The 21,768-nt window shown below is 40.6% G+C and overlaps 2 protein-coding genes across 39 annotated transcripts in view; both read right to left on the bottom strand.

Moving 5' to 3' along the window:
* LOC129721659 (ryanodine receptor) overlaps window positions 1–21,768 on the bottom strand; it is a 93,724-nt gene that overhangs the window by 34,632 nt on the left and 37,324 nt on the right. For 30 of the 38 annotated variants that reach the window (XM_055674462.1, XM_055674466.1, XM_055674473.1 and 27 more), the window contains 10 exons: window positions 20,858–20,935; window positions 8,167–8,355; window positions 7,905–8,104; window positions 7,319–7,843; window positions 5,188–7,258; window positions 5,049–5,129; window positions 4,013–4,112; window positions 2,918–3,027; window positions 2,761–2,858; window positions 2,466–2,690 (listed from right to left, as the gene is read on the bottom strand). In XM_055674462.1, coding sequence (XP_055530437.1) covers window positions 2,466–2,690; window positions 2,761–2,858; window positions 2,918–3,027; window positions 4,013–4,112; window positions 5,049–5,129; window positions 5,188–7,258; window positions 7,319–7,843; window positions 7,905–8,104; window positions 8,167–8,355; window positions 20,858–20,935 — 3,677 coding nt within the window. Of the gene's footprint in view, window positions 1–2,465; window positions 2,691–2,760; window positions 2,859–2,917; window positions 3,028–4,012; window positions 4,113–4,667; window positions 4,768–5,048; window positions 5,130–5,187; window positions 7,259–7,318; window positions 7,844–7,904; window positions 8,105–8,166; window positions 8,356–20,857; window positions 20,936–21,768 lie in introns of all 38 variants that reach the window. The other 8 variants (XM_055674456.1, XM_055674497.1, XM_055674471.1 and 5 more) reach the window with 1 other exon arrangement.
* On the bottom strand, window positions 9,055–13,540 carry LOC129721665 (glutactin-like). Its single transcript, XM_055674516.1, has 6 exons — window positions 13,411–13,540; window positions 10,906–11,295; window positions 10,322–10,846; window positions 9,892–10,266; window positions 9,496–9,826; window positions 9,055–9,418 (listed from the first exon to the last, which is right to left on the bottom strand). The coding sequence occupies exons 2-6, from the start codon at window positions 11,242–11,244 to the stop codon at window positions 9,252–9,254; spliced, it is 1,737 nt and encodes a 578-aa protein (XP_055530491.1). The 5' UTR covers window positions 11,245–11,295; window positions 13,411–13,540; the 3' UTR covers window positions 9,055–9,251.

Below are 21,768 nucleotides of genomic sequence, written 5' to 3'. Positions count from 1 at the left end.
TGTCCTGTCTATCAATAAATCTTCGGTAGAAGTTGATTAGAGAACCCCTGTTATGTGGTGATGACTATAGAGGTCGATTACCATCAAGAAGGAACCAACATATCCATTGCCAGCACGTCTACAGTTCTTTAGGAAGCTCTATCACAGATATTGACTCTGGAGACGTCGAATTGTTCAATAGCTGGTATTCCATGCATGACGCTGGACGGTGGACGCTTTTTCTACCTCTTTATCAACGTTCGGCCACTAAATCTTGTTGCGAATTTGTTGCTTGGCACGCTCAATTCCAGGATGACCAATGTAGGCAAGCATCAGTATGCGTTTACGCGTACTCATCGACACTGCAGTTCGATCAGCTCTCATGGAAATCTCATTCACAACTGATATTTCTTCTCGGAAAGGAAAGTACAGCTTTAGTTGGTCTTCCCATCTGCCAGTGTTCAAGGCTTTTTTTGACTGCAGCAAGCTTGCCATCCTTGACAGTTGTTTCGATCAGTTTTCCGAAAGTCAAAGCGATAGGTTCAGCAGATTCCAGAACAGTGAGCATTATCGATTTTACATTTAGATCGTATCTGGACCACTCTTCGAATTTTGGCAATCTTGAAAATGGATGGCTATATTTGCTTTCTCAGGTACATAGACAATTTTGTACCTGAATGATTAAGCCGCAATTCCCAACGTTCAATCCTTGGACACTGCTTTCGTTCAGAACCAAACTTCACTTCAGAGGTTTATTGTCGGTCACCAACTTAAATTCCAAACCACGTGAACAGGACTCTAATTGCACCGTAGCCCACACGAGTGCCAGAGCCTCTCTTTCGTTTTGCGTATATGCTCGTTTGGCTTACGACAGGCCCTTGCTCACATGGAAAATAGTTTCGATGCCAACTGGACAGACGTCGGCAATCGGGATTGTATCGCCACAAAGAGAGTTCTAACACAGATTCTTAAAGTCCGCTAGTTTCTTATTCACAGATTCGATGGCCTGCATATGCTGTCGCTCTCAGTTGAACCGGGCTTTTTGTGCAACAACGCAGTTAGAGTAGAAAGATTTGGTATTAACTTACCGAGTAAACTTCTCAGTTGCTTTACCGTTTCAGGATTACGTCAATGTCGAGTGGAATCCACCTTCTGGACTGATCTCTTTGCTGCTAACCTGTCTACATCCAAATCACGCTGTTCTCATAGATCGTTATTTCGCACTCCTTTAAACGAACATGTCCATCCTTGTTGCGTCCGAAAACTAGGATGTCATCGATGAAGACTATTACACCTTTGATTCCAATCAGTACTCTTTCGATAATGTTTTGGGAGACTACCGAATCATACGACATTCCAAAAGTAAGGTGCGATGCAAACGTCGTAATCGGCCTAGATTTCTCAGCGAGTTCAATCTGATGAAATGCCTTGTTGATGTCAATTTTCGAAAAATAGTTGTAATTGTGTAGGTGCGAGATGATGTAGTCAAAAGTCGGCAAAGTGTGGTGTTGGGGCACGATGCTTTGTTGGCATCACGCATGTCAACACAGAAACCTATCCCATCAGCAGCCTTCGGTCTAACATCCAAGCGTGATATCCAAGCTGAACCGCAAGGAGCTAATTCAATTATGTTTTTCTACTCGACTTTCGATTGCGACGGAATTGGGACACGGCTCTGAGTGTGCTGAATCGGTTCAACCCTGGGATCTACTTCAACAGCGACAATACTCTTTTCACTTTATCAATCTACTCCGCACCAGACTTCACAGCACAGCACAGCTCTATTCCCAAGAAGGTTGGCACCTGTCTCATTTACGATATACACCTTGTCGCTGATGGAAGACTTTTTGGCCGAAATATCTGCGATGAATATTACTTTTATCACGAGTAACTTTTTAGCAACCGTTTTCGTTCTGAAATCCACTTTCACCTGCTGTCCTTTTAGAAACCTCCACACATCAGCGCCAATCACATTAGCTCCAGCGCCTGAACTAATCACTCCACTTAGCTTGCAGGTCGTTCGTTCGTAACTCGTCCGAACAGCCTTTCTCAAAAATTCTCTCGACAGGCATTTGAGCGGAAGGTAACAGTCGTCGAGCAGCATGACTGGCTGCTTGTAGATGTTAGAAGCCTTCGGAATCTGTACCTCATCCTATCCTCGTAGATTGCAGAAAATGCCTTGCACGTCACTGCCAGAATAATGCAGCAGGTACGCTTGCTTACAAGCTGGATTTATCACATTATTTACCTTAAGAAAGATATCGAAACTCGTGTTTCACTTTTTCCAACAAACTGACACCGTGGAGGTGTCTGCCGAATGGAACGGAGTGTAAACTCGTGGATATCCCTTAACAATCCAAATAAATTTTTCGAATTTGCTCAGTCCTTAAAAAAGCACGTAAACTGTATATTAAAGGAAAGCTAATGTGTGCTAATCCTACTAATTTGCACTGAAAGTCATAAGTTAGACAAATTTTGCTACTTACTCGATAAAGTTCGTAGCGCAGGTCACGGGTAGCGATAGCCGCAGAAACTCCCAGTTGGCTTTTTCCATCGTTTCGAAGGTGTTGTGCGAGATCTTCAGGCATGGTGGCGTATCGGCACCTCCCGGAATGCGGGTGACGTCGATTTTACAATCGGGGATGTCCTCGGTGTTCTCAAAGATCGGCTGATCCTTCGTGTACCAGTGCGTGACGGCACGTTTCATGTTGCTGTGGGAAAGGGTACGCCACAGTCGATTAGATTTACGAATAATGAGGTGGTTGAGGGTTAAATACTTACACACAGAAGGGCTCATAACCTTCCTGTAGACCGCAAGTCGTGAACCACTTGAGCGAGTCTACATCCTGACCGTAGACGACGCGGGCTTTCTGTCCAATCTGTGTATGAAAGAAGTTAAAATTTGACTCGAACCTAATTTTAAAACGTTCCAACTCACCCCAATGGTGCAAGCTGGAACGAATCCTACTCCTTCTGGAGCATTGACATCAGCAAACGTGGTTTCGCCTCCAAGAGCATCCATCAACAGTTCACCGTTCAATGAGAAACCTGCAGATATAGTGAAAAGTCACTCACTTCCTCAACAGAATATTAAAAAAGAGAGAAAAACAAGCTGTATTGTTAAAAAACGTCAGCTATTGCAGCAACCGTAAGGGCAAAGTCATGCTTTCAGTCTTGTAAAGAAATTTTTGCTTACAAAAAGCGATGAGGTGTTGTAAAAATCAACGGAAGCAATGTTAGTATATATACTTAACAAAAACCGTTTTAGTTACATTCTTTTCAATTGATAATAGTGTGAGCGTACAGATTACACAACAAATCGATCCATGATCTTTTAACGCTTCACATATTATTTAGTGCTGTCGTTATGATATGCGACACTCGGTGGATGAGGTAAATACCTAGGATGCAATGATAATGATGATATTGCGCGTAAAATTTCAATCAAAAGTCATCCAATTCTCATGCATGCTAACAAATCGGGAAAAATATTTTTTTTGTCACATTCTCTTCTACTTTTCTCAGCTTGACAGATAGTGTTGCGACCTGAGTAGGTGCTCGTGTGTAGTGATAGTAGTAGTAGTAGCAGTAGTAGTAGTAGTAGTCGGGGTGCGGAGCAGATTGACAAACGAAATTAAAATGGAACAACCAATTGCAGCAAATCAGACAGGAAATAAACCCAAACAAGATAATTTCGCATAAGAAAAAGCGCTGGCCAATCAGAACGAACTGTATAGAGATGAGTAATCGGCACTACTGGACTGCACTTTTGGCAGAACTACGGCAGTAATATCTACCAGTTCGGTTATATAGTTTCGACTGTTCTCCGAAGAGACTAGGCTAGTACACTAAATACTGTAAGCGTTGATATTGCGATTATGTATAAAAATTAAACTAGTGACAAAAATAGTATGCAAAGTAGGCGTCTAGGTTGCTGCTTGCTTTGCCAAGTAAGGTATTGTTTGTTGCATATCGAGAGTTAATATTGTTGCAATCGAGCACTTGCTGCTGGGCTAAAATTTGCAGTTCTTACTGATCGTATGATCCACTAAGTCAAGAAATACACCAACTATATCGCCAGGTACCCACTGTTTGCCGAATGATTCCGTTGCACCTCCAGACACTTTTTCTTCCTATAAATTTTTGTAGTTTTCAGAAGATTTCGAAATACGAATTAACCAATCATGGTGTGTGTTTGAGCATGAGCGTGTGTGAGTGTGTGTGAGTGTGGAAGTGGAGCGAGTGTGGTGAAGGATTGTTTCGTAGTAGTGCGATTGTGCGTGAAATGACGATTGCAGAAGGCGTGATCAAGATACGGCGTTTTATAGAACGGACGAAAGGGAGAGAGAGAAAAAGAGAAGAGAGAAAAAAGAACAATGTTAAGTCGAGCGAAACGAAGACTCGATTTGCTAAACACCAAGTAGCTAATCACAGAGGGCGATGGAATGTCGACATAGATATTGTGAAAAATTTTCTTTGAAAAGCTGAACCATCAAAAAGGTGTCGTCGTTGTCGGTTCGAAGCTTATTGGGTCGAAGCAGGTCGACCGACAGTTACATGGTTCGAGAAGACGGCCACAGGTGACTGAGCACGGAAAAAAGTTTATGAACACTTGTGCGACGCAAAAAAGTAACAAAAAACAAAACAGGTTAAACACGAAGCTGTCGTCCTCCACGAGGTTTGCTTACTCATTGTCCGCTCGTGGACGTTAATGAAGCAACCGATAACATCTCCAATCAGGTAGCGTCTACCGAAATCTTCAACAGTGTGCAGGTGCAGTTTACGGGCCTACGCGCGCGCGTTTCGAGCAAGGAGTGGCCCGGGACACCCAACGTGCCAGGGGTGTGATCAGCGGTTAAGGTGCAGGGAAAAAGGTTTCAGATACAAACGGTCATTTAATCTAGTTCAAGGGTTCTAACGGTAAGGATGAAATGGTGTCAAGACTGTAATTTCATACTGTAGGTACTTTGCTGGCCAAACTGACTGTATGGGGGGCTGTGCGAGCGAGTATAATGATGGGTTCTTGTTGTGGAATTGGGGTGTGACAAAGCGTTCGCTAAAATACTTACATTATATCCATCGAAAGCCCAAGAAGAATCATCACTGCCAAGCATCGTACCGGGATTGCAATCTGCGCGAGCCCAACCCACCTGCAAGATAGTATATGTTAAGGAGGACATTCCTCTCCACTAATTCGATCGAACATACCCTCATGGGTCCGGCAGTTAGCACTTCAAACTCAAAATACCACTTGCCAGATGTAACAGCGTACGTCTTCTCCGCGCGGTAGGTCCTGAAAGCAGAAAACTTCTGACGCAGTGCTTCGGCTGCCAAAGCCTCGTTTGCTTCACCAGTCGGTGGATCCAAGTTGTATCCATAGATCAGTAGAGTGCGAACTGTTTCCGAGGCCGTGTCACGGTTGGCCTTCTTTATGGCCTCATCGACCTTACTGTATGGAACCAAATGTGGACTACGACGGTTTTCGCCATCCTCATTCAGACCGTACGTCCAGCCTTGCTGAATACGTTCCTTCGCCCACAGATTGTGCGTGTTTTCTGCGAGGAGATCGATTAGCTCCTCCATCTTTGGAGTTAGCACGGCTGCGCTTAGATCAAGTGGTGCTGGCTTGTAGCCATTACCTTGCATGTATGGATCATTCGGTAGACGGATTGGACGAATTCGTGCCGGTGGCTTGTCCATCGAGATGTAGTATCCTAGGGAAAGGATAGTTTTCAGCGTCTGAACGGCCAGTTGACAATCGTACCGTTTCTCAGGAGCCGGTAGTTTTTCGAAAGATGTCAAACATGGATGAACTCGATAAAGGTCGTCGCGACGTTCACCCCAAGTCCAACCAGCTTCGATCTTATTCAAAGCCCACATCTCGTGGATATTCTCCGCCAGTTTATCCTTGATCGTTTCTACGGACGCCGGCAGAGTTACGGTCGTAGTGTCAACAGGCTTTGGAACGAAAGCCGTATCGTCTTCTACCATCCACGGACCGGCTAGTACGTTTTTGTTCAAATTTCCAAAGTAGAAACATGGATCCAAGCTAAGATTTTGGGTGGGCATAAGGCACTGCACTAGAGGTGAAAACCCAATCGGTGGAGCAAATTTAAGGCGACCGTGATCGCCACCGAAGAGGAATCGGCAACTTAGTTTAGACGAGCAGCTCATCACGGGAAAAAACATTCCATTTAGGTTGAAATCCGTAAAGCATCCATGCACTGGTTCACCGTTGAAGGTGAAACGAATAACCGGAACGCTCAGATCCAAAGTACATCCGATAACGTCTCCCTTCTTGATGAACGGTTCGGTAACATCTATAGGAACAATACGTGTTCGACGTCCGGCCGACCAGAAATAGACTCCATCAAATCCGTAGGAATACAAATCATCACCGACACCATTACCGCCCCATTTCTCGCCGCCACCGGGGTACGGTACGTAACCCGTCATATTAGCCCATCCAATTCGTAAGTGCGGTGTCATGTGGGTCGTTTGTTCGATATGATCCATGGTAACTTCAAAATACCACTTCTGATAGACAGCGGAGCCCTCAACTCGTCCAACAAAAATGTTCGGACGAATGCTGGCAACATGATCAACCAAACCTGTCTGTAGCAGAAGGTTCTTCCCCGGTAGCAAGAAGTCACAGATGTTGTTCTGTGAAGAACGTACGGCTACTCCATTACCCACGCAGAGTGAACACAAAACATCCAGAACTTTCGGATCACGCCCGTGCTTTTCCAGTAGTGAAATAATCACTTTGATATGTTCATCTCTCATCATATTCAGCGCTTCAGGTGAGTCAATGAGAACGCAATGCAAAACATCTAACATACCGGAGCCTTCGCTGGAAGCTTGCGAGCCAAGTCGGGAGAACAACCAGTTCAGCCGGTTCGAGTTGGCGAACTGTGCGCAGTTGGTATGGTTACCCTGGATAATGGCTGCCAGTAGTTGATACAAATAACCGGAAATCATATCCCAGCTCTGGCCAGATTCGTCACTAGCCAGGAAGGAAGCTAGGAATCCCTGCGATGAAATAACGTTGATTTTGTCGATAGCTTCCAAGATTAAGTTCAGCACTCCCTCCTCTTGGAACAGATCCTGCCGGTTACGCAGAGCTCGCAACTTGTTTTGACGTTCCTCATGCTCCATATCTTCTCCCGGTTGAGCGAAGTAGTTGATTAGATCTTCCAGACACATGACCATCTCACCTAGGTTGACGGTCTGCAGAAAGATCGAATGACGGCGATTTTCCTGCAGGGTTTCAAGGCCTCTGAAAAGATTTTTTTGTGGTTAATATTGTTCAACGTGTATTCGTTTTTTGCATGTTTACTTGATAAACTTGGTGAACAAACTGCTACATTTGCGAATTACACGAGCGGTCCTGGATTCTTCCTCCTGCGAGCGGGAGAAGTCCAAGCCGTCGTCCATTTTTCCTTCCTCGTGTAGGATGGCTTGCTTTTCCTCCACCTTACCGACGCCCTTCTTTTTCGTTTCGTAGCTCTTGTAGCTGACCCACAGGCTGGTTTCATAGTGTTGCATAATAACCGTTGAATCGCCATATTTGATGATTGGAGCTCCGATCACCTCGAGATCTTTGTCCTCTAGAACTACCTTCTGGTCGTCCTTCTCGGAGCGTAGCACGAATGCTGTCTGCGAGGTTGTGGCTTGATCTCGAGGTGTCAAAATCAGCTCGTTGTTATCGTTGACACCCAGGTAGCGACCGGTGGTTAAATGTCGAATTCTCATCGGATGGGACCAGTTGATGAAACCTCCAGCCCATTTGGTTCGTGCCAGTTCCAGTCGCCAAAGAGATCTTGCTTGGGACATGACCGATCCACCTTCATAGACGACGATACTGGAGTGAAAAATGAAATGATACTAGTAATGAATTAGGTTACAGAACTAAATGAACTTACTTCTGCCCAGGGTCCTCACCCCATGTACTGGGTATTGTCAGACACTCGTCACCACCATGAAAAAAGCGAAGAACATCACCTCCGAAGACGTAACCGACATACTTCATACGCGAGATACCAGTACCGTAAGGCTGAACGCTCCAGTGCGTTACGTGGAAGCTCGCGTTCACGACCGATTGATCATTTTCTTTTGTCGTGTGCTGTTGAGCAAATGGGAATTAGAAAATTTAATATATGGCGACCGTGCGTGTGTACTACTTACCAGATAACGCTCGGTGGCAACAGACACCAAGATCAAGTCGTCACCAACACGAACCTTCTCACCCTCGGAACGCTGTTTGCTCGCCGGATGTACTGTCCACCAGCAGGCCTCACCCTGGCTGTGCTCCTGTAAACCTACATCGAACGACAGTTTGTCGTTGGATGACGAAGTTGACAGGCAAGCTAGATACTATGTAAAGGAAATCAAATCCACTAGCGTTAACTGATGAAGGAATAAAAGTTAAAGAAAACCACGCTTCACAAGACGATATGTTGACTGTCGTGAGTAAAATTCTACAATGTTTTCTCCATGTTCCTTTTAGTCTACACCTGAATCAAACGAATAAATAACATGTTGACCTAATAAATGTGGCGCTCGTTATCATCTTGCTAAGCCTGCCAGAAGCGAATTGAAAAACTCAGTCAAAAAGCAGAAGGAGAAACAGTTTCGATTGATCTAATCTTGTTATGGAGCGCTCGACACAGCTGCCGGTCACGCGATTTTGTCTCGTTCAACCGTCCGGCACGGGGTGAAGTAAGAAATGAAAGACGAAACTGTATCAACACAGTTTTCTTGAGTGTACTGTTTAAATCGTACAATTTTGTCAGTTGTTTGTATGAGTTTGATGTAATAATCGTACGTCGTGAGCTGTTTTGAACTAGTGACTATCTGAATATGTATAGTTTACTTTTACCCTTTAGTACAAAAATTATTTTTGACTTCCTTTAATTTTGTATTTGAAAAAAGGCGTACGAAAAAAGACAATTAATCGAGAAAATTATTTGCATGATTTTTCTTTTAATGGGTCACGAATTGGTGAAGGACGTGTTGTCCGAGTTAATCGGGAAAATTCAGTCATGAAAAATTGCCGATAAATTTTTTTTCTAAATTTTATTTTTGTTGGATAACACATAAAATTGTAGGACTAATCGTATAGTAACGAAAATGTTACAAATGGTTAGCAATATCAAAAACCTCAAACACGTCATAATATATTACGTCAACCATTCAAATTAAACTTGTTCCCATATTTTATGCTCAGTCTATTAACACTTGACGAGTATGCTGCACAGTCGTGTCATGTTTTAAAACCGCCAGAAGATCACTGTCAAACATGCGCAAACAATCAGTACAAATTGACCCAGATACCTCAACGCATTCGATGATTCCCTGACAGTAGCAGAGAATTCACGATAGAAATTCTGTTCGATGCTAGCAGGTTTATCGATGTGCATGTAGGGTCCCGTGAAACCTAAAATACAACCACATAATTAGACAACCTATCGCATAGATGAAACAGATTTGGTCGAATTTTTCAGAGACACATACCATGAACCGGTTGCCATGGCGGAGTATGATTCGAAGCGGGAACCCCGTCGATTGCGAAAGATGTCCACAGATCCAGCATCATTTCCGATATTTCAGTATCCGCTTGGTTTAAGTTCGCCACCTTGTCCGGGTAGGGGAACAAGTAAATATTTTCGTCTGAGTGATGGACGCCTCCACTGAACGGGTAATGCGAAGTATCCTTTCCATAACCAAAACGTGTGTGTTCTCCTGCATAGTCGAAGGTGTATAAGTAAGTTTCTTTCTCGCTGATCCTAACATTTGCCTGTATGTCTCTCAGAACAGGACCCTTCAGCGCAATCGCTCCAGCAATCTACGAAAAAAATGGACGTAATCCACTATGCGAGCAAATATCTGAATCTGATTCCTTAATCTTACATCAATCAGACCTCTAACCATTTGTGTAATGTTTCCGCTAGACAGATCGCTTTCACTAAACAAGGTTTGTATCTCAAAGGCCAGTAATGCTCCTGAATTATCGTCCAATTGCATGATACGGTTCATGGTATCCACCAGTTCAAATTGAATGTACATTGAATGGTTGAAACGGCCGTCAGTCACCAAATGGTCGTAAAAACTATTGAGAAGAAATGAACCATCCTGCTTGGTAACTCCACCCATCATTCGAACATCGTGACGCATCAGCCCTTGACGAGCACTTCGAAGTGGTGTACGCAGCAAGAACCCTGACGGTCCTCCAACGACCATTCCCATGCCACTGATGTCTTGCATTCCATCGATAAATATGTTATGCTATAAATTTTAAATCAATCAGTGATAAATGGAGACAGTAATCGTTTGAACCCACCAGATGCGGCAATGTTGCATTCACAAGTGACTGTGTGCTCGCCTCCATGAGACACTGTTCGATAGCTGTTAGGGTGGTGTCATCAACAATGCATCCCACAAGATTTGCAATATTTTTCGCATTCGCCACCGGATTGGAATCGATCGCCCAATTGCTCATTGATCCTCCGGACTGCAGAATAACTTGCTGGAATAAATAATGCGACACCAATGGGCTGTAAAGTAGTGCGGAAATGGCAGCTGCTCCGGCAGATTGACCAAAAAGTGTTATCATTTGGGGATCCCCGCCAAAATCGGCGATATAGTTGCGCACCCATTCGACAGCCATTATGATGTCCAATATGCCAGCATTGCCGGGGATTGTTTCGCTTAACGTGGACAAGAATCCGAACGGGCCTAAACGGTATTGTAAAACAACCAGCACTATTTCGCGCTCTAGCAGGTAATGCGGGGGATATTCCGCTGCTGATCCACGATAAAACCCGCCTCCATGAACATACACCATTACCGGGAAACTTCCGTTAGTCTGAAATTGTATTTGTTCTATTTCGCAACATTGTTCAAATTTAACCACACGATGCTTACGTTTTTCGTGAACACCGATAAGGAGAGACAATCTTCAACGTTTTGATTGTGTCCATCGGGTTGAGGGCACTCTAGACCGGGCTGAGTTACGTCACGAACGGCGGTCCATGGAGCAATCCTAGTCGGCGGTTTGAATCTTTTTGCTCCGGTTGTAGGTTCGGCATAGGGAATATTGTAGAAGCTGGCAAAACACTGGTTCGTGCGCGCCGTGTAACTCGTTGAACCTCGAACTACTCCCAGATCATGAATATCGACTAAAGTGTTTGGTTCTTTTTGGCTTTGAGCCAGGTGACACAATACTATTACAAGAAACACAATTTGTGCTACAGACGGTAACATTTTGGTCCGAGTGTTTGCATTTTTTTGTTGACGGTGAGTGAGGTGAAACAGCTGTTGATAAAGTGAGCAGTGATAACATATTAGACCGAATGCGTTGTTTGAGGCTGAGCTTGATTGTCGTCTGGATTGTTATGAATTGCACATTGAGTTTCGAAAGTCGCTTAAATGTGATAGTTAACTGTTTCTAAGATTAGCACTTCCGTATCGTCCTGGTCACTCTTTTATCACATTTTAGTCAAAACTAGCGCTTCTAGGCTTCGAACAATTTGCCTTAAGGGCCTTAAGTAAAGCGCGCAAACACTTGAAACTTATAACAAAAGAGTGAACTGCACAGCTGTTTGTCTTGAAGCTGATTGGTTGAATTTGACAACACGAACGTGTGTACGGTAAGTGTTGCTAGATTACTCGTGTTCTCAATATTTCAGTATGGAGCAATGAGAGCAATTCCATGAAAAAGGCGGCAATTTTATTATTTTGTAATATATTTTCGAATCACGACTTATTTTTTGGAAAGGAGTTGTGTACAAAAAGGAATTTACGACTAAAAATATATTTAAAGCCAGAACGGAGTGTTTGAATGGTGCAATGTTGAAAATAGATGTTTTGTCCTACAAAATCGTAAAAATGTTTTTTAGGGAACAAAAGACGTTGACTTAGCAAACTGAGTATTTTTCGCGAGTGTACAAAATTTTCAGACTCAAAAGTAATTTCCTAAAAGGTAACGTACGTACGTACGCACTTCGACATAGGTTTTATTCAAAGTCTTATTCAGAAACCTTTGGTTGTACAGAAAAACTGGCTTAGAATAAATTATAGGAAACCTAGGAAATCGTAACAAAAAATACATCATGTAAAGAATGTTTTGATCAAAATAAGTTATAAAAAAATGCTAAACTTCAAATTAAAATAAAAGAGTTGTTGTTTAAATGTTTTTTTCGGCGAAACCAACGATTATGACAATTTTTTTAGTAAAAAGTCCGAAATAGAGAAATGAAAGATAATATTTTTATTCAAGAATTTCGGAAAAAAATCAGAAAATTTGTATTCTGGTGATCTATGCTGATGGGCGGTCCGACCCGGGTGTCACCCCCTAGAGGGTTGAAATGAGGAAAATTTTAATAGGTGTCACCTTCAAAAGAGTGACATCCGTGAGATTAATTATCAATTAGATGAAGGTCAAGGTGAAACTCTTGAATATTTTATAAATCTGCTTCTAAACGTATAACTTCAACCAATTTTTCAAAAATTGGGTAGATTTAGTGCAATTGAAAACGAACGTGCTAACTATCGCAATTTTTGATAACAAGATGATTTCACTGCAAATTGGTGGGGGTGACACCCAAAAACACGATCACGCTACGCCACTGTCTAAAACCCTCCTATTTGTTGCTGTTTGAATCAAAAAAAGTTAGTGAAATATGTATTACTTTTGACATGTCGTATAAAATAAAACAATAATAAACATGCCCCTATAATACCCTATTGGAGCATTTTTATTGCTTTGGTGTCAGGACCGTCAGAACACGATCAAGCTTTGGTTCAACTTTGGTTCCAAAATCGTTGTTTTCGCTTGTCATCAATTTTGGTTAATTGTTAACTTTTTTCAAATAACTATTCTTTTCTCATATTTGGCAATCAGTTTGATTAAATTTATGTTAAAAAGCGGCGATCAATTTTTTGCCTGCCATATAGAGCTTTCTACGTCAGATCTCACCAATACAGGCTTAGTCACCCGCATAATTAATAACCATAAAACGTGCCTAACAACTAGTTCGGGATATAGTCCCGACTGTACAGGGTATCGTTAAACCATATGGATTATCATTTGTTTATGGTTATTGATTATGCGGGCATGTATCCTTATGAAATCGATTTGTTTTCAACCAAAAAATCAGCTGATATTCAATTTCGAAAAATATTTCACTTATGAATCCTAGTTCATTAGTGTTGCCTGTTTTATCAAACTTTGTTTAAGTGGAAAAATAGATGAAATAAAATAAAAAATCGGCTTGCAACTCGAATAAGAGTTCGGGGCAGGAGGAAATTTTATGTTACCACCAGCAACCAAAAATAAAACTTGTATTAGTGAAATCGACCACTAATACTAGCGCAGATAGGAAGGTCTATTGCAAGGTTATGGTTATGTTAATGAAGAATGGGACTTACCAGAAATATATATTCAAGGTGTAGCAGATAGAAAATGACGAAACACGAACACGAGGTTTTCAAACTTTTTATTTGTACGTGCTTCCGCCTTGACTGTCGAATAGCCCAAGTTTTAAGTTTTTCTTCCACACACTTTACACACATACATCTATAGAGTTCTCCAAGCGAAAACACACGAACACTACGACACGGCCCGCTTTACATTGTATGTTAAAATTTGTGAGAGTGTGAATCAAACTCGGTAGTTTTTTATTCTCTCTTTTAGATGACAGTTCCCACAGGTCACAAAAATTCTTACAGCTAACAAAGAAAAATCGAATACATCGCACTAAGACAAACGCGCCTGGAGAACTCTACACTAAAAAAACTGCGCACGCTCCATCCAAGTGTTTAGTCAAATGGACATGTAAATGACTCTGCATTGTTATTTAAAAGATTTTTTTTATCAAATTCAATCAAATTTCACTTTTGCTTTAAGTTGTCGCGCACATTAACTTACATCTTTGAATCGCACTTTTTAACGTATTTTTCGAACATCCCTTTCAAGTGAATTGCATTTGAATCTGCCCCACTGTTTCATCACAGTGATTTTCATGTGTGAAACACTTTAAATTGATTTGTTGTGTTCTTGTGTGTCAAATGACGTGCCGTTTGTGCTGGAAAGTAGAAAAAATCACTCAAAATATTTTTCACGTTATTGTTACGTGAAATTTTCTGTACTTATTCATTTTCTGTCAGTTTTCATGATTTATGTGACAAACATAACGTCTACGTGAAAATCACATGCATACGATGTTTAATCACGTAGTATCTACGTGAACTTGGCAACGTCAAACAGAATGAACTCTCCGTGCGAAAATATACAAGAATCAAAATGGCGAAGCTGTTGTGTAATTCGGTCTCTGAACATAAAATTGATTTCATCGATGGCTTGCCAATGAGTGAGATTTAGAAAAACGATAATTCGACATGGAATCTTTAGCTTACAGATTTTGTACAGATTCAGTTAAAAGATCCAGGAGTTACCTGAACATAAACAGTAGCAGCTAACAGTAGTAATCGACGGTGAATGTCTTAATATTTGTCAGTTTTTATGTCGTTCAATCCATTTTCGAATTGGAAATTTGGTTGCCCGTGCGATTTATCTAGCAACATATTTCAAAAAATTCTGAAATCTAATTCCTCGCTCAAGAATTTGGGAAACCACAATCGAAATTAATACGTTTTATAAAACGTAGTAGCTATCCGTTAATCAAATGCTTTTCACTTTGCCGGTAGTTAAATTCAACGTGCAAATCACATGAAACGCATATGTCTACTGAATAATATTCACAGGATAAATCATCTCACCAGATCATGATGAACTCAAATGACAATCACGTAAAATCTACGTGAAAATGACAGTGGAAAATATTCACATAACTTTTCCGGTAATCATAACGTGAAAAATATTTTGAGTGATGGCAACGGTTATCAGCGAGTGCCATACGCAGAGCCGGATTTAAGGGGGGGCCCAGGGGCCCCGGGCCCCCGCATTTTTGGGGCCCCCACAAAACGAGAAAAAAGTTCTTTTCTCTATCAAAAATGAGATTCAATCAAAAGTTTAATTTACAGTAAGAAAATTTGAACAGACCATTTCAATCTGAAACTTTCCTTCAGTGTTATTTTTTCGCGAGCGCCAATATCACAATTACATCCATAAGATTTCACCTTCGATTCTCTTGGAATGACACACATTAACACACCATTTGAATCGAACCAGCGCGCATGGGAGATCAAGCAGGAAAGAAAATAATCCACAAGTTTTTTTAATACATTGCTGTTGATTCCGAAAATAAGTTTACCTGTCCGAATCAGGGATACTAGATTTGCGTTGCAAAATGCAGATTTTCAGAGTCCGTGTGCAGATTTTATTGACCTGCAGAAGTGTGTAGTTTTTCCTAGTTTCTGTAGATTATTGCCAGTGTAGCCTTATATTTGCGCAGTCTTTTTCAAATTGTGTGCAAATTTTTGCTTGCGGATCGCATTTTTTTCGAATTGCGGTAGGTTTTTATTTTTCAGATATCAAGAAAAAAATTCCGGATTTCGAGCAGTTGCATACATTTATTTATTTGAGCCTAATGATCTCGAACGCAACTGGAGAAAGGTCTTTATCGAAGATGAAACTGATTGAAAATAGGTTGCGTACGACTATGAAGAGTGAAAGGCTGTCAAACTTAGCATTGTTAAGTTGAGAGTACAATATTCTGAAGGAGCTGAATGTTGATTATTCAATCAATAAGTTCTCTGCAAAAAAAAAACTCGTAAGAAAAAATTCTAGCAAATTTTTGGTAACTTTCCAATGACAAATACGTGTTTTTAACTCGTACGATAAAAAAACGGGTTTGTTTTATTCTGGGGCCCCCGCTGTAAACTGGGCCCCGGGCCCCCACAATCGTAAATCCGGCTCTGGCCATACGGCTTTAGAGTTCGAAGATTTTCCAGACTACATCCGTAAATTTGTGCAAGGTAAGTGGTTTATATTCCGTAAAATAATCGAACTCTAGTCTTATTTTTGTTTATTGTAGATTCCCAAGATGATCCAAGCGATAGTACAGCTATTTTGCAGTTGCTGGAAAAATACGATTCCATAACACTTATGCGGCAGGAAGGAAAAACTGTTTTTGTTATCAAGGTAAATGCTTTCTGCTAACAAATATTTGGCTACATTAACGTCTTGATTTATAGCACATACATAAGACATACGTAACACTCAGGAAGAAATCTTCCAAAAAAGTTGGTACAAAATGAACTACTCGAGAGTACCAACCTCTGTAAAAAAAAACCTCTGTTTGAGTTGTTTTTGAAGGCAGTGTTCCTGCGCAGCCCTGCATTTGTCTCGTTCCTACTCGAAAAATGCTGCATTGATTTTGTAAATAACTTTTCGACAGTTCCTTATGGGATTTTCTTTGGGGCTCGATAAGGCCGAGAAAAAGAAAATTCATTTTGTTCATTATTTATCGAGCAGTTTGACAGGGCGAGGTACAGAGTACTATGGGGCAACGTGTACCAGAAAAAACGCCAGTGTTACGTATGTCTTATGTATGTGTTTATAGCCTGTTGAGGAGCTGCGGTCACACACACGGGACACTATTTTCCCCTAAAGATGCAACAGCGACTGCGTAAATGCCGGTAATTTTTATATCAAATGCTCAAGGGAAACAGGTCAGCGGAGGCATTGGGTATGAATTAATTACATTGTATAATATAATTATATATTATTATAATTTGTCACTTCATCTTAATAGAAGAAATGTTATATTTGCATTTTGAACTATTTTCATTTTAATATAGGAAGAAAATCATTAGAAGTTCTGTCAACATTCATTGAGGATTCGATATCCAAACACATTGTATCTATATATCATAACACATGAATTGAGAGTGTTTTCTTTTTGAAAATGAGGTGTTGCACGGTAAATAGTTCTAAAGTGTTTCGCATGTGAATTCCATATGTTTGGACCAGTAGGGCGAATTCAAGTGCGAAACACTTTATAATGTCGTGTCGATTTCTTTCAGTGATATACAGATCGGTGGCTTCTAAGCCAGTGTCGCCAGCAAAATAGAATAATGATTCGAAACCGGGTTTATTCACAGCCCACCTAACGTAACGTCAGCTAAATAATACTACAAAGGGTCATCTTTTGGGGAAAAAATAATTTAGTTTAGTCATTTAGTAAAAATGCTTTTTTGTACAGATTTCTATCGATTTTTTAAATTTCTCAAGCATTGACTATTTTCATTTAATAAAACAGAAGTAGCTCCCAGCCGGACCCAACAAACAACTTTTTGACTTTTTTTATATAAAACTTTTTCTTGTTTCCAAATGAATTCAAAAAATTCATGAAGGTTGCATACATATTCACGTAAAATACGTAAAAATTATTGAGTTATATGAGTTCCTACATTAGGTTGAAAAACTTGGAAAAAGTGTCAAAACACTACTGCCCTACTGTAGACATAAAGTAAGCAAGTTTTGGAACGCTTTGGTTTGCTCTCAAGAGTATGAGATCTCCGGCACGAGACGGAAATCTCGGTTTTTGAAATTTTTTTTTGATGTCAAATGACTTAAAAACGCATGAAACGTCGAAAATTGGTGTCATCTGGAAAAAAATTTTATTTGCAAAAATCGACTCTCTGGGACTCGTAAGTTTTATTACATTTTGTATAGGGTTTTTTTTTTTTGAAATTCGAGATGACCATTTTGGCTGGCAGCATAGTCTACATGTACTCTATCACACCTCACTCGACGACAGCCACCGGCCGAGCTAATCTTCGATTCCATGATCTAATACCACATATTCAGCCGGATTTGGTGGACGACAGAAAATTTCGTTAGAAGGACTGGATCCTCAAGTGCCAAGTAATGGATAACAAGGATAAGAGAGTTGGTGCCAAGGAATCGTCGGTTGACATCGGATTGGATGAACATGTGTACAAACGCAACACGCCCTACGTCAAGCCGTTGATTTTAAGGTCAGCAAATGAAGTTCAAACTCGAAGTAAACCGGCAGCTGAGCCCACACCCAACGCACACTGGGAAAAAAACGGACCCATATTCCCACTAAATTATTGCCGCTGAGCTGGCAACCTGAAATATAGCATTCCTTTAGTGAAATTGGTCAAAAAATGACCAATTTTACATAAAAAAGCTACATTTCAGGTTGACAGTCTAGCGGCGATTTTTCAGTGGAAAAACCGGAACCCACATTCCCACTAAATAATCGCCGTAGGATTAACAACCTGAAATATAGCATTTATTATGTGAAATTGGTCAATAAATCGATTGGTAATGGTTTCATATCGTGCAGGGCACGGAAAATGGTCTATTTTGCCCCTTTCACCCTATTTCTGCGTATTTTTGAGAATATAGGCCTTTTCCCGTGCCCTGCACAGTATGAAACTATCACCAATCGATTTATTGACCAATTTTACATAAGAAATGCTATATTTCAGGTTGCCAGCTCAGCGGCATTAATTGAGTGGGAATTTGGGTCCGTTTTTTCCCAGTGTGCAACGGTACGTTGACCCATCCAGCATCTGCGTCGGAACCAGAGAGACGACCAGAATGGTAGAGAACGCGCGTTTAGTGTTTCGACGACAATTTGCTGTAGGTCTTACGAGGAGAGATCAATGATCTTTCAGTAAAACAAAAGAGATATCTCTCGCCAAACATGTGAAAAGGGCCCATGTGCCATATGTAAACAAGCCACAATTTCACGTTTTTCAATAAATACAAGCTTAATCTACCCGTACAAATGAGATTGTTTGATTAAGAGTAAATTCTTTTATCAATAAAGCTTATTTATAAGGGCAGATTTCGCTTGTATTAATCAAAAAACGAGAAAATTTGGCTTGTTTACATATGGCACATGGGCCCTTTTTACATGTTTGGCGAGATCTCGCCAAACATGTGAAAAGGGCCCATGTGCCATATGTAAACCACATCCATGTCACGAACGTCATTCCCATACATTTTACTTGAAGCCAATTTTCTCTGGCTCTCTGGCTCGATTTTACGTCAAAAGGCTGTCAGTGCTTTCGAAACAGCCGATTAAGCTTCGTTCATGCGAGATCAGCTTTTGCTGCAAGTGGTGTGTAGAAATGTAAAAAGCGAAGAACGTTTTTTTTTGTTTCGTTAGTTCTCTAGATGTTGTGCAGGACATAAATGAATATGTCCAGACATGTTTCAACACGTTCTGGACCATAAATTCAATATTCATATTGATATGTATTCATTAGAACTTTTCACGCAAAAAAAAACGTGCAACAGCCTATGCGGCACAATGAACGGAGCTTAAGAACATATCATTAACAGTAGCGCCATCATCATCGGCGGCGGCTCCAGGAAACAGTCGCCGTGACATGGGTCTGATGTAAACAAGCCAAATTTTCTCGTTTTTTGATCAATACAAGCGAAATCCAACCCAACCAATAAGATTTATTGATAAAAGAATTCACTCTTTATCAAAAAATCTTATTTGTACGAGTAGAGTAAGCTTGTATTCATTGAAAAACGTGAAATTGTGGCTTGTTTACATATGGCACATGGGCCCTTTTCACATGTTTAGCGAGATATGTCATGTCGTTTTGCTTTATTGGCAACACTGCATTGCAAACAGTACAACGGATACGTTTGCGGCAATTTGACAGTTAGCCCATACATTTCCTGTCAAATTAACGTCAACGCAAAGCAAACGTATCCATTGTGTCTGGGCTTTTACTTTTCCAAATTTGATGTGAATAAGAATAAATATGAACTAAGCAAATAACACACGTGTTTTCCTCCGATCCTAACAACAATCATTAGCGGGTACTGCAATCAGGTACAATCAAGAAAGTAATTGTTTTGATTCGATCATTTTTCTCTATTGCTAAAAAATAAATTAAAAATGCTCAGAATTTTATTATTCCAGTGATTCCTGATCAATTGTGGTGAAAGTGTGTAAAATTAAACATAAACAACCTCCATGTTTTTTGTGGTGGACGTCTTAAGAGTCGAATGTAAAAGTTAGTCAATATTGCTTTTCAAGAAGAGATCTACTGCCGTTCCAGGCATAATTGTTCCAGCGTACATAAGGTTTGTGTAGTACATGAGACAACTATGCTTGGAGTGGCAATCTGGCAATTCTGACTTATAAAAACCAGTTGCCAAATTTATGTTCTTTTTGTCTCTCTCTTTCGCTGAGTATTTTTAAGCCTGTAGTACACTCTTTGTCTAATGGTCAAATATTTGACCATCTGACATAATGGTCAAGGATCGTATAGCGTTAGCCCCGCAATTGTCCTGTACACTAAACAGTCGAATGCAAAGTCTGTGTATAAATAAACAGAAGGTCATGTTCCGAATCAGTATGTAGCACCATGGATTTGCTTTGTCTATAAAGTGCTGAAAAAAGCTAACAGATATCAGAAATGATACTGAAATTTAATCGAAAATTATCGCTATAAATCAATTCGAATCAATTGAAACATAATTGAGCTGCCGAAATAGCAGTTTGGATTTGATATTATACATAATTGCAGCAGTTGCATTTTATAGCTAATGTTATTGCCGGCATATAAAACGACCACTACCTTAGAATGTAGCACGTTGCAGAAGCAGAAGAGAACTCTGCACATGACGATAAGTGAGGCGACGCGTTGTCTAACTACTATAAATTTTCTTCTGCTTGTTTTAGCCATTATCTTATAAGATAATCTCGATAAATCTTGCTGAACCGTGACTCCATTTCGAAATTCATTCGGTTACCACTAAATGCTTTCTAAATGCTTAGCGCTGAATGATAATGAAAACTGTAACTAAAGAGGATTGCAGCTTCTAGTTAAAATTTAATCCTGAAATAAGTTTATAATTTACAATTTACGACTTGTGCAGCGTGGTTTCTAACTATCAAAACATACTCACCATATCGCTGTTGTTGTGGCGCAGTAGGATTGCATTACCGTACAGCAGAGTTCGATGGCCGGAACCAGTTCCTTTACCCTAGGTGACGCGCGTTAGGGATAAAAACAAGTCAACAAATAGTTGTGAATTAGTAGATAGTAGAAGCTACATCCATTAAGCGGTTACAAACTCCATCGTATTGATTATTACGTATTATTATTATTGATATTTGGTCAAATCTGGGTTAAAACATTCCGATTAAGTTGGCTTCTATTCTACACGGTACAAGACACCCATGCTAAATTGCGAATATTTTCCGTTGGCTTGGCGCGCATTTCAAGTTGCATTCATTCGAATTAGTGTCACGTTGCATTGCTGTTTAGGGGCAGATCGTGTCTGAAAATGTTACCGCGTACGGCGGCGGTGTGCAAGGATTCGTGTTTTCCTTCGCTGAAAGCGCACGGGTAGAGAAGGAGGAAAAAAAGAAAAAGAAACAGAAGAACAAACTTGGCAGTTAGTGGTTGCATGCTTCCGACCACTTTCCATTCATACGTTGAGGCGGATATTGAAACAAAACCAGACTGTCACGGTATATGCTTGCTTTACTGCCTAGTGGGACAGTGGGACTTTGCGTGATGTTTTTTTCTCCTATCTGTCATTGATTTGCTTGCTGATTGTGGTATAGTTACTGTGGACCAGAATGGCTAGGGTTTTATTGGCAGAACGAGTTAGAGCTGTGGATGCCGATAGAAGCTTGGGTGAGCTACAATTTTTATTCTTTTTTATATTTAAAAGAAAAGTTGTGAGCAGTGATTCGCGGCTAACAGCAGTATTAGGTAGGATACAGGATGACATAGAAAGCTTGGCTTCTAAAGCATGTTTTTTTCTGTTCTGTGGATAGCTTTTTCGCACATAGTTCATGAATGGAATTT

Source organism: Wyeomyia smithii, chromosome 2, assembly GCF_029784165.1.
Source record: "Wyeomyia smithii strain HCP4-BCI-WySm-NY-G18 chromosome 2, ASM2978416v1, whole genome shotgun sequence".
Lineage (NCBI taxonomy): Eukaryota > Metazoa > Arthropoda > Insecta > Diptera > Culicidae > Wyeomyia > Wyeomyia smithii.
The sequence above is the reverse complement of the archived record's forward strand: the minus strand, read 5'-3'. Positions and strand labels throughout refer to the sequence as shown.

What these genes read in the sequence shown, in the direction of transcription:
- LOC129721665 (XM_055674516.1), bottom strand. Translation starts at nt 11,244, where the DNA reads ATGTTACCGTCTGTAGCACAAATTGTGTTTCTTGTAATAGTATTGTGT. An exon ending in TGGTTAGAGGTCTGATTGAT is followed by an intron (nt 9,827 to 9,891) that starts GTAAGATTAAGG and finishes TTTTTTTCGTAG; the next exon opens with ATTGCTGGAGCGATTGCGCT. An exon ending in GCCATGGCAACCGGTTCATG is followed by an intron (nt 9,419 to 9,495) that starts GTATGTGTCTCT and finishes GTTGTATTTTAG; the next exon opens with GTTTCACGGGACCCTACATG.